This window comes from Centruroides sculpturatus, unplaced genomic scaffold (genome assembly GCF_000671375.1).
Source record: "Centruroides sculpturatus isolate CEXI.00-Female unplaced genomic scaffold, Cexi_2.0 scaffold551, whole genome shotgun sequence".
NCBI lineage: Eukaryota > Metazoa > Arthropoda > Arachnida > Scorpiones > Buthidae > Centruroides > Centruroides sculpturatus.
This window is the reverse complement of record NW_019385025.1, coordinates 13771-26424: the sequence shown is the minus strand read 5'-3', so window position 1 is coordinate 26424 and position 12654 is coordinate 13771. Positions and strand designations below refer to the sequence as shown.

The 12654-nt window shown below is 31.3% G+C and overlaps 2 protein-coding genes and 1 pseudogene across 2 annotated transcripts; all 3 read right to left on the bottom strand.

Annotated features, from left to right (window-relative positions):
* Nucleotides 1–971: 971 nt before the first annotated feature.
* Nucleotides 972–2434, bottom strand: LOC111633593 (28S ribosomal protein S36, mitochondrial-like). The gene is made up of 3 exons (XM_023378200.1): nt 1389–2434; nt 1209–1321; nt 972–1127 (listed from the first exon to the last, which is right to left on the bottom strand). The coding sequence occupies exons 1-3, from the start codon at nt 1444–1446 to the stop codon at nt 1110–1112; spliced, it is 189 nt and encodes a 62-aa protein (XP_023233968.1). The 5' UTR covers nt 1447–2434; the 3' UTR covers nt 972–1109.
* A 3346-nt stretch (nt 2435–5780) lies between these two features.
* Nucleotides 5781–7869, bottom strand: LOC111633582 (multidrug resistance-associated protein 4-like). The gene is made up of 5 exons (XM_023378189.1): nt 7826–7869; nt 7200–7305; nt 6902–7120; nt 5897–5986; nt 5781–5840 (listed from the first exon to the last, which is right to left on the bottom strand). The coding sequence occupies exons 3-5, from the start codon at nt 7106–7108 to the stop codon at nt 5781–5783; spliced, it is 357 nt and encodes a 118-aa protein (XP_023233957.1). The 5' UTR covers nt 7109–7120; nt 7200–7305; nt 7826–7869.
* Nucleotides 7870–12372: 4503 nt separating this feature from the next.
* LOC111633581 overlaps nt 12373–12654 on the bottom strand; it is a 10136-nt pseudogene continuing 9854 nt past the window's right edge.

The following is a 12654-nucleotide window of genomic DNA, read 5'->3' as shown; positions in this document are numbered from 1 at the left end:
TTACGTTAGGCTTAACATCGACGAAAATTCAACGCGAAGCGACACGCAACGGAGAAAAATTTCAACAAGGGATAGGTTAATATATTTTTCGTACATAATCGGTTATCCGAAAAATAAGTTATCCGAACAACCCCAGTCCCCAATTGATTCGGATAAACGACGCTCTACTGTAATAGTTCATCTAATCTAATAGTAGACTAGAATGTAATAAGTGTTGCTTTTTCACACCAAGGTAATTAATCTGGACATTATGGAAGNTGGCAAAAAAAAAAAAACAATCAATTGTGGTTACAAAAGTGACCATTTAAAACAATTTCTTTTTACTATTTGCATCTGCTGTGCAGTGCATTAAAGATTTCACTGCTTTATCACTGTCTGTATCTATTAATATTGCTTTTCTCTCCATATTTAACATTACATTCACATTTTATTTTTTTGACATCTTGCATGCTAACACCTAATTCACTTTGACTCCTGCTAATTTGTATGCTTTAACAATTTTTGCAAAGATACGTTTTTGCATGAACACACACTTCAAAAAAATTTTTCTTTAACTTTCTACAATTTTAAGACTATTTTCATGCTTTGAGGGGGAATGCAAGAATTCGGTTCTGGTTGTGATCTTTGTCAAACTGAGTAAGAAGACACCAGTCTATTTTTTTTTTTTTTAATATCACACAAAATGTGATTTTTTGTAAGAATAGCAAACATCCCTGTACTATCTACTGGCACGAGGATGTTTCCATTCTACTACGGACGTTGTAGTATTTGTGACGTGAAGATGTCGTCTTCACCCTTCTATCACAGAAGGTTATCTCAAAATAACGCACTTATGTATGGGTATTGTCTTTTTAATTTTCTTCTTTCTTCAATAAAATACAGTTTGATATATAAATTTTTTTTTTGTCCGAAAGTGATATAAATCAAAATGTACAAAACGAATTTTGATATGGTGATAAATTTCTAAAAACTGTATATGTAAATAATTTATTAAAGTATCTACAGAATGCCTTTAAGTAATCAGAGTTGGATTTGAAGATCCATTCATCTTTCCATTACACAAATCTGTGATAAATAAAACCTATTGTGCAATCATATAATTTACAAAATTATTCTGGTCCTCCTCTCTACAAAAGTAAAAAGGAAATAAACTTTTACCTATTTATAAAATTTTTTGCTAATTTAGAATTCAAAATTAATTAATATACTTCTATAAATTCCATTTCTTGATGAGATAGAGGCTTTCGTGCATATTTTGCCGGCAATTCAAATTCGTCTACGACACTTTTTGTTTTAGACGACGACTGTTCGGAGACATGTTCTGCAAATAAAGTCAAATTAGGAAAGTATTTGCGCACGTCAGAGTTTCGCAGCAAATTTATTCGTACCTTGTATTGGCCGTCCTCCTTTCCTAAATCGAATTAGAGGAATGTGAGGTTTCACCATCTATAAAAACATTTGGTAAAAATTAAATCAAATTGACTATAAAAATGGCTAAAATATATAATGAATTATAGAAATAATACAATAGAGATGAGTTTTCCTGAACTTTGTTAGTTACAATGCAATTAATAATGAATATTTTAATTCACTAACCGTCGGTTTATATAAGAACATGATTAGTTATTAACCGTCTTCCAGAATTGGATATTAAACATTACAGTTTCTTAAATGTAGATAAAAATGCAGAAATTTAAAGTGTTTTTCATGAATTTCTGAATAAGAGAGTATGCAAAAACTAGTTTTTGTATTTTATAGTTCTTATGTAAAACTTTTTTTTACCTACAAAGTGATCATATCAAAAAGTAGGTATTCAGAGCTCTCTGTAGAAAGAACTATTACATCAATCTCAACCAAATTTCATATACACACTGTCCTGAATATGCAGTTTCAATTTTTGGGAAAGTTTCAAAATTCATCTGCTAGAATGAAATTTTGCACTGCTGTCTGTCTGTCTTAATATGTAAATTATTACTACAATCATCATCTAATGAGTTTTAGATATAAAAGGAGTGATAAAATATTTTTCACAATTCTTTGACAATTGAAAAGTCATGGTACTTATTTTAATAAGTAATGCATGATCAGACAAACTATAATAAAACAATGATGCTAACTTGACACTGAAGAAATTTCAGTTCTTAGTTATCCCTTTATAAATCTTATGAAAATGATTTTGCAGACTGGAGACTGGGTCACATTCACATAACAATTGGACCTTCTAATAATGTTACTGCAGTAGCAGAGCATAGAAGGAAAAATTCTCATGCCAACAATAGTGCATGTGGAATATTGTGGCGAGTAGACATACCCTACATGGCAGTGTGAAAAATTTTGGAAAAAATTTTACATTTTTATCTATACAAGATTGTCAATTCCACGTCTGCAATCAAGTCTATAACAAATAAAATCATTACACTTTAACTTGCAAAATTCATTAGAAAATGTTCATAATATGCATGTTAAGGGAAAAGCAGCTCCAAACTGTACCCTAGTATCTGAATTCTGAAGTAAAATTTTTCCCAGAAATCAAAACCGACAAAGGAAGTTATGTAAACCAAATACAGTCGAGATTTACCCGATAATTTTTTCTATAAAGAGCTCTGGATTTTACCTATTCTTTAATCATCATTATGATATGAAATACTCAGTTCAGTTTGGTATCTTTACTTTCTGATGAATTTTTGTAGCTTTTTATTGTAAGTGTACTGTATTTCAGTGGTGTGTGGTTACATTTGATATAGGGAAGCTGCTCTGGATCTGGATAGAATCATTGGAAGCATTAAATGACATTTTGGTGTGTAGCATCCTCGAGCTAAACTGCGTGAGGTTGGTGCTCTGTAAAGCGAATGCGTATAATATGGCTGCTTTACGCGAATCAAATATTTTTGCCGTGGAAGCTGTCCCATATCTGACAATACAGCGCTAACAATATTTTGTGATAGATTCATTCTCTTTAATATACCACTATTTAAATCTGATAGACCAATTGGATAAAAATTAGAGAAGAAAAATACTAACAAAAATTTACAATAAATGAAAAATATTCTTAAGTTTTCTGACAATCATTATAAATTTCTATTAAGCCAACAAAAATACATAATTAAAAATTAAAATATAATTTGCAAAATTAATTCTGTGTACAAACCGAGCTTAAATAAATGGTACGTTTTAGAAATAAAGCTGTTTAAGTAATTTGTTATAGTTGCTATTGATATAGAACTATACTGATATAATTCATATAGATCAATTATAATTTCATGATATTGAACACCACTAGTAAAGATGCCATCGTTGGAACAAATAATATAATGAATACATATTCAGAAATTTTAATACTTCCTACGATTTCCTTAAAATAAAATTGTGAGAGTCGAATTTAGGGAATAAATTGATAAATAAATTTTTGTTGAGGGAGGAAAAGTGTAAAGAAATAAATTTCAACCCGATATAAAAAAAGAACATAAAAATCTTTTCCCACGAACTTAGTTCCTTGTCAAGTATGATACATCGAATGTGTCACCCAAAATCTCGAAAAGACTGTTGGTCAGTGGTGAAAAAACAGTCCTAATAAGGCAGTGGAAAAAACCCAACGAGACCCCCTTTATAAAAAGGAGGGGTTGATACGTAAGAGTCAGTCTCTGAAAATTGGTGCACTGTGCAATTTACGTGAACAGATTAGCCGCTACCCGGAACTCATCTAATCGCCACTGTTCGGAAGGACTACGCCCAACAATGTTCGAAAGAACTTTGTGCAACTGGGAAAAGCGTTTCAACGTTCAAAAGAACTTTGTGAAGTCACTAATCGACGATTCAAACCAAGGTATCCTCACGCGAAATTCATGTGAGCTCTCTCTCTCAGGAATACAGGTAACCGGGCAAAAATAGATATGTTCATTGAACCGATTGTATATAGTATGCACAATAAACGGGCATTATGTATAGATTATGTAGAGTGTTCTCCCTCTGATTCTCTCGTTACGCCTCCATCCCGGAACTAAAAGTCCACAAACGCGACTGTTCGCGTAACCAAATAAACGGACAATAAAATTTTTCTGTGTCTACAAGACGCAGTGGTGTCATCCTGACAGGGCGCCAAAGAGGTGCCGACCCTGCGGTCACAAAATGTACTGCAATTTCTTTTATCATCATATAATTACTTGAAACATTTTGAAAAAAAAATTAATCTATATTCTTTTATCTACTTCTGCTGGTAAATAATTATGAATATCATTATTAGAAAATGTCAAAGGATTTGATTCTTAAAACATTTCCCAACTATTGCAAATAACATGGGCTACTAAAAAATACATAACTATTTTTGATTGATTGAGACTTTCCGAGTACAACATATCAAACAATAGAAATAAATTATTACTATTTCATGGAGAATAGACTTGATTTTTCAATAATGAAAGTATAAATTAAAAAAAAAATCAAAAACAATGATGTTGCTAAAATATAAGGCCAATGCCATTTAATAGTGAAAGAAACACTATATTTTAACACAATAATCTTATAAAATTTATCTTTCATAGAGTTATAAAGATGTTGCAGCGCATTTAAATTAACTTTTTTTTTATACAATTTTAATTACAGCTTCGAGATTTTCAAAACTGTAGTATTATTATCCTCCTGCATGCATATTTCTAGTTGTTACATTGCATACATGTTTTATAAGATCCAAATCATGGAAATTGGGAAGCCAATCCATGACCGTGATACCATTATTCAGCAATCACTGATAAGTGAAGTTTGCATTGTGAATTGGTTCATTATCTTATTGCAATTCCCAGAACAATCGCAGTTTTTTTCAAATGACAAAAGATGTACTGTACATCACAAAAGGATTGATACCCAACTGCCTTCCTATGTACCTTTAACGTTAAATTGATTTTTTCGAACCACACAAACCTGTCCAGATCGTAACTGATCTTTCTTCTTTCTGACACTTAACAAAGAAAAACTCTTCTTTCCTAAGATTGTGCCAATAAAATTGCCAATCTTCAGAACCACCCAAGTTGAACATTTCTTATCAGTTCAAAAAACTTCACATAATTTTGAAGTTTATGACATTTTGTTTTTGGTCCACATTAGTTTTTTTTGTTGGGGTGGTGTTTTAGATATTATGCTGTTTATCTATTTTTACACACTACTGTAGATGTTTTGTTGATTCTACAATCTGGAAAAGTGTGGATTTGAGAATATTGACATCGGTCCATTGTGATAATTTACNAAAGGACAATTAAAATATTAGTTTGTCTCTGTGTTACATGCCATAGCATCATTGAAGGGGTAAAAGTACATAATATATACATATATATAACAACTTTAATTAAAATTTAAAATAATTATTACCTGAATTTTGAATATAGTTTACTCAAAGCAATTTGTATAGGAATGAAGGTAAATACAGCTACAAATCCAACTAAAATAGTCCATCCATAATACTGCCACAATGTCGCTATTGCAGTAACGATGCAAAATGGATTTGTAAATAAATAAGGAATGCAAAAAATTTTCTGAAATAAAAGAAATGCGAAATATGTAAAAATAACTATTAATCTATGTATAAATGAGAAGGTTTGTTCGTTTTTTTTAACTCTTTCTGCTCTGTGGCACTAAGAGAGCCTCTTTTAGCAAACCCATTATGGGTTCGGCCATATATTATGAGTTATTGTGATTCCTTATAAAGATGCCTATAGTTCCTATTGTGACAAAGAATAACCGCTATAAGTATATAACATTAACTACGAAATGTTTTAAAAAGTATCTAATAATTAATCTCTCATTGTATTATGCATAGGAAAAATTATTTTCACCAACGTGTAATTTTTCGTCTAGAAGAAAAATACCATTTGATTAAATATGTTTCAAAAAATTATTTTCAACTTACATTTTGAAATTTGCTGACATCATTGGCTAGAAGATTTACCATTTGTCCTATATTCGCTTTTTCTAGAGACGAAGGGCTTAACCTAATTGCCTACATATAAAAATTTTATACCACACATAAATATTCTCAGAAAGTTATATTAATCTAATAAAAAATATGTTTCTTGAACAGGAATGTTTTTAAATGCGATCGTTTCAAAAATTTATTTTTCATGAATTTCTAAAAACATGAAGACATTAAACTGCGTTTTTGATTTCGCTTGCGATTTTATAAACGTCTACAATTAGTGCTTAAAAAATGAATCTAAAAAGTACAGTAGAGCGTCGTTTATCCGAAAGTCGGTTATCCGAAAGAATTCCAGTCGGCCTAAAGTATAATTTTTATTTGTTTTTATATTTTTCAATGTATTTATTTCGTTTGTAAAACATAAAGAAATCATTTTTAACGATACAATAGCCACGATTATTATTTTAAAAAGTTTACGTTAGGCTTAACATCGACGAAAATTTAACGCGAAGCGACACGCAATGGAGAAAAATTTCAACAAGGGATAGGTTAATATATTTTTCGTGCATAATCGGTTATCCGAAAAATAAGTTATCCGAACAACCCCAGTCCCCAATTGATTCGGATAAACGACGCTCTACTGTAATAGTTCATCTAATCTAATAGTAGACTAGAATGTAATAAGTGTTGCTTTTTCACACCAAGGTAATTAATCTGGACATTATGGAAGTGCTTTACGTGAAAAAACTGCATTTTAATTATGTGCTATTTTATAGATAAATGCAATGAATAATTACACACTAAAAATAAGTGGATAGCTGGAAAGTGAAATAATATTTTTATGTAATGTTTATTTAAGTATAATTAATAAGCCATCAATGAAGGCTATTATTCGCGTTTCTTACTTAGGCCTGTTATTAAAGTTGTTCGTTAAAATACCTCATCACATGAAAAATAAATATGTAACAATAATTACAATACATTATATTTGACACTCACTTTTCTATATATAACTGTGCAAAAAGCTATCTTTAATTTCATTCCATATATATCTGTGATATAGTAATTAATATTATATATAATCGAATAAATTGTTGTCATTACGAAAAGTCCCGAAACTGTTACATAAATATTGTATTGATTACATCCCATTCTCATGTCGAAACATTGAACTGTTAATCCTGATAAGTATGCTACACTTGCCATTACCACTGTTTGCTGCAAATATAAATAAATAACAGTTATTTCGTTAGTAATAATATGTGCTTAACGTATCTGAAACTAATTGTCATAGTACCTGGATGAGTGCAAGTAAAAGTATTATTAAGTATTTCCATCCAACAAATCGTAATAATGCTTTCAATATACTTGTATTTTTTTTCTGTAGTTCCTTCTTCCACTCTCTGTAAAAAAATTATAGATTAACCCATCTCCAACCGAAAAGGGAGTCTTATTTCAGGGTCAAAAACAATTAGCGGTTTATCGACATTTGCAGTCGGGATAAAACCTGTTCTATTACTTTCGTAGAACAGAGTGAAGAAACATTACTTATAAATATAGTATTTTCCATTGCGTTTACTTTTTATTATTAAATCAGAAAACAAAAATTAAACACATTAAACTTATACCTGCTATATTGTATCTCAACGTACACCCATCAATATGGGGTTTGTGTTAAATTCCACATGAATTTCTAATGTTTCATGGTGATGGCAGGTAACCTGCATTTTCTTATTGAAAAGCAATAGACTAAGTCTCTCCCCACTGTGAACGTCAATAAATTGATATTTGTTCAATAACTCTGACTCTTCTTGTAAAAAATAGGAAAAGTGACAAAGTAAAAACAGAAAAATTTTTCCAGTATATTAATAATAATAATAATAATGTTTAGTTTTAATTTTTATTACGATTTTCTTAACTTACGTTTCAAATAAATCACCAAGATACTCTGAAGTATGATATTTTGAAGTTTCATATAAATCTTCTTCTTTTAAAAATCGCTTTCTTCCTTTATTTATTATTGGAAAAATCCAACTGAAAAAGAAATAATTCGTTATTATTGTAAATTAAAGTGCTTACGTTAAGAAGTGCGTTCAGAAAGAGTTAAGAATGTTAAATTGTTATACAGCAAATAAACTGTATATGATAAACTATATTCATGTAATTACAAAGGTTAAACTTTGTAAACAAGTAGAGAACAATATTTTTTGAAATTTAGCTAATAATCATAGACAATACGATGACATGAAGGACAAGAAAGTCCTGTACTTTGATAAAAATGATAACATTAAACTACTTTTTATAATATTGTAGGTTTAATAAATAAATGTCGTTTTGCTATTTTGTAAAATGTGATATATAAAATGCATGCATTCTGTGTAGTGAGTAAGTAAAGTTCAAATCGTGCCTTCCTATTTCCCTGTATGTCAAAAAGTACACCTTAGGACTCCTTGAACACAAATTAAGTCTATTTATTTAACACTATTTACAGAGATACACAGCAATACATCTTGATTACTCTAACTACAAGGCCTTAGTCCAGACTACTTTTTTCACTGCACAGTTTTATGATAGGCGCCCCGCTCAAACAGTCGCGTTTCTTTATATCTAAGTTATAGATCCTTGGTCGACTAATCAAGAACTGAGCTGAGTTGTGCTTCCTATTGAGACTGAGGCGGTCCCAATAAGAAGCTGAGCTCAGTTCAGCTCAGGAGTTTTCGAATGGTAAGAAGCTAAGGTAAGTGTAACACCAGCAGGGAAAGTATTAAGTTTTCACTTGTTGAAGCACGTTTTCTGAAAATGGATGGTTGGCATCATTCTAGACAAGTCAAGATACATATGCCAACCACATCGGTTGGCATACCATTCGAAACCTCCTTGACAGAATACTTGGCAAATATTTCGGTAATTGAATTAGTGTTTTTTGAGGAATATAATGTTTATTATTAGTTAGTCCATTGTTGTAGAGCAAGGTTGCCAGATAATAGAAGATAGTTATAGCCAAATCTGTATGACATATTTGCCAAATTATCCAAAAAGTCAAATTATTTATAAGATATTGCTTAATACACAAAAAAACAGAAAATTTTATTGAGATAATGTAAACAAAACATAACGTATGCAATTTACAGGAACATCATTATGTGTGTCTTCTTTGTATATATCTGGTATAATTTGCTGTGAAGTAGACTCAACCGCATTTCTACTGTTGTGGGCATAATGTATGTCTGATTTGAAATTATTTAACATTGTGTTTGTAATTTGCAGATCCTTGCAGCAGAAGGTATTTTCGATAACGTTGCTTTGATTCTTTTAATTGCACGATAAGATTAAATTGCAATGTATTTCTTTGTCTTTCAATGTGTTTTTACTGCAGTGATAAGAGAAAATATTTATTCAACAATTTCCTTGCTTGCTGGACTTTGTGAGGTTCCGGAACGGGGCAAACACAAATTTGTTTTCAAGTTAATTAAAAGCGAATACGCTATTGTCGAGTCGGATCAATGGTGATGTTAGTTATGTAAAGGAGAGGAGAAAAAAACTATAACTGTCAAACAAACGCGACACGAAAACAAATAATGTAACGAGTCAGACGAAATGTTGTTCAGGAAAGGTAGAACTCTGACACAAGTGCTCATAAACCGTCGATCTATGAAAATAAGTTTCGGAAAAGGGGAATGACTTGACGGATAGAAAAACATCGGCAATGATCGTTAAAGCTCTAAGACGACAAAAAACACAAACAACGGACAAAATTACGAGTACAAGGTTTATGGTTCTATCAAAAATCTCTGGACATAGTTGACGAAAAGGTGTCGAATACACGCCTCAAATCGGACCTTTTCGTGATCTGATCAGGACTCGGTTTTCACCTATAAACAAAGGATAGACCAATCGTAAAGCGAGGAATGAGAAGTGGAGCCAATCAAAAATACGGATAGCGGGAGAAAAACTATAAATATCGGTTATTCAAGGTCGAAGACTGTCTTCCTCTGGATTAAACTCAAAGTTGTGATCATTGAATTGTGTTGTGTTGCCATCGACCAGATAGGACGTCGCAGCTCCTTCGTCAATCATCTGCATCCAACGACCCCTTCTCGTCCACCCTGGCTACCATCGATAGACCATTCCGAAGGAACACCAAGATTTGGGAACTGTCTAGTATTCAGGTAAGCATACATGATAAAAAAATGAACTTTTTAAATTTGTAAGACACTTGTCATCATTTCTCTCCTCTGTCACACCCACATGCAAAATTCCCTTACGCGGGATTAATTGATCACCCCCTAAAAGTCGGCAGGCTTACAAGTTACGAGACAATTAATTGCCTATTTTGCCAATTGTTTAAAGTTTGGAGACGGTAAATACCAAGCTACAGCTTGATTGTGTTTTTTGGAATTTTCTTGTTTTCAAACAACATTTTTACTATCCAATCTATTACACTAATTTTCCTATTTTGTTGTTCAATTTTACCGAAATTATTTATGGATAAATACAGCATAAATGAACCGAAAAATTTTTCTTTCATTTTTAACCTAAGCAATTTAATTTTTGAACTAGGCAATTTGTAAACATTAATCGCATTGCATACTGAAATTTAATTACATGGATATTTAAAATAATCTGACTAATACAAATCTTCTACACAATATTAAAAACAAATGCATAAACGCCTGAGATGCGAAATATTATTTATGGCTTTCTGATATGCAACAAAAAAGCAGATTAAGATGCATTGCTAAGATATAAAGCTACCCCAATTTTTGTATTAAAAATATTAATTTGAAATAATAAAATTTTTATCACACTTAAACAAGAAATTAATGACAGCAATAAATGTAGATGTAAAAGAATTAAGTATTTTATTTAAAATTAAAAATAAAAATGAAAGTATAAATTAAAAAAAAAATCAAAAACAATGATGTTGCTAAAATATAAGGCCAATGCCATTTAATAGTGAAAGAAACACTATATTTTAACACAATAATCTTATAAAATCTATCTTTCATAGAGTTATCAAGATGTTGCAGCGCATTTAAATTAACTTTTTTTATACTATTTTAATTACAGCTTCGAGATTTTCAAAACTGTAGTATTATTATCCTCCTGCATGCATATTTCTAGTTGTTAAATTGCATACATTTTCTATAAGATCCAAATCATAGAAACTGGGAGGCCAATCCATGACCTTGATACCATTATTCAGCAATCAGTGATAAGTAAAGTTTGCATTATGAGTTGGTTCATTATCTTGTTGCAATTCCCAGAACAATCACAGTTTTCTCCAAATGACAGAAGATGTACATCCTTAAAGGTTTGATACCCAACTGCCTTCCTATTTACCTTTATGAACCTTAAATTGATTTTTTCGAACCAGACAAACCTGTCCAGATCGTAACTGATCTTTTTTCTTTCTGACACTTAACAAAGAAAAACTCTTCTCTGCTAAGATTGTGCCAATTAAATTGCCAATCATCAGAACCATCCAAGTTCAACATTTCTTATCAGTTCAAAAAACTTCACATAATTTTGAAGTTTATGACATTTTTTGGGTCCACATTAGTTTTTTTTGTTGGGATGGTGTTTTAGATATTATGCTGTTTATCTATTTTTACACACTACTGTAGATGTTTTGTTGATTCTACAATCTGGAAAAGTGTGGATTTGAGAATATTGACATCGGTCCATTGTGATAATTTACTTAATGATTGTTCCTCCTGTTGATATTTCTTGGATTATTGCTGATTTTTGTTTTTCTATCAACTTGGACGGCCATCCTATTTGTTTTTCCCCATGTTGCACTCTAAGTTTAATATAATTTGACACAAAACAAGATCTGTTTATCTGCTTTGCAATAACTCTAGCAGAAGTTTCTGTCTGGTGTAGTGCCCTGATTTGGCCATACTGTTGGCCAAACATTAGTTGTTGTGATATCTCTATCCATTGTAATTTTTACAATGGATAGAGATATCACAATAACTAATAGGGATATAAATTTAATTATCCCTTTATTTATCAATCCAAAAAGTTAAGGTGGCCTTATATTTTATGCAACCTACACCATCACATATAAAAGGAAACCAAATAAATGTGTACTTTGGAGATAAAAATTATGATTTTTCTAAAGATCTTTATAAATATTATATCAACTGTGTGAGGTCAACAATTCCGTTTGTATAAATGGTTTATACAATCAGAAGAAAAGGAAAGCTACTTTTATCTGCAATGAAACTTCAGAAGGCAGTAAAATTGACTTCGTTATAGTATCACAAGGAATATAAGTATAGACGATCCCTCTATCTAATAATCTAGTTCAGTGTTTTTTAACCTGTGGGTCGCGACCCCCAGGGGGGTCGCCAGGCGTTACACAAAGGGTCGCGGGCATAAGAAAAATACAAGTGTTTGTAGGTTTTACACTACATTAAAAAAATACTGCGCATTTGATTTTTTGATCGATACTCAGGTCTCAATCATCCTGAAGATACTGATCCTAAAAAAAATCAACGGCTCAAGAACTCAAGACAAATTAAGTATGTAGCTTCCCCCAAAAAGGGAAGCTGCATACTTAATTTGTCTTGAGTTCTTGTGTTAAGTCAGAAAAAATATTAAATACAAAGGTTTTAATATCACTGATATAGTTTTAATATGGCCCTGGGGGGTCGCCAGAATTTTTTAACTTGTAAAGGGGTAGGAAAAGTCGGAGTCGGATTCGGAGTTGGAGTCGGTAGATTTTTACGCGACTCCACAGCCCT

Bases quoted from the DNA above. Each gene is read 5' to 3' on its own strand.
- LOC111633593 (XM_023378200.1), bottom strand. From the start codon at position 1,446: ATGGTGAAACCTCACATTCCTCTAATTCGATTTAGGAAAGGAGGACGG. The intron at 1,322-1,388 runs GTACGAATAAAT...CTTTATTTGCAG, and splicing joins AGGAGGACGGCCAATACAAG to AACATGTCTCCGAACAGTCG.
- LOC111633582 (XM_023378189.1), bottom strand. From the start codon at position 7,108: ATGGCAAGTGTAGCATACTTATCAGGATTAACAGTTCAATGTTTCGAC. The intron at 5,987-6,901 runs GTGAGTGTCAAA...TTTTATATGTAG, and splicing joins GCACAGTTATATATAGAAAA to GCAATTAGGTTAAGCCCTTC. The intron at 5,841-5,896 runs GTAAGTTGAAAA...TTTTTCTTCTAG, and splicing joins ATGTCAGCAAATTTCAAAAT to ACGAAAAATTACACGTTGGT.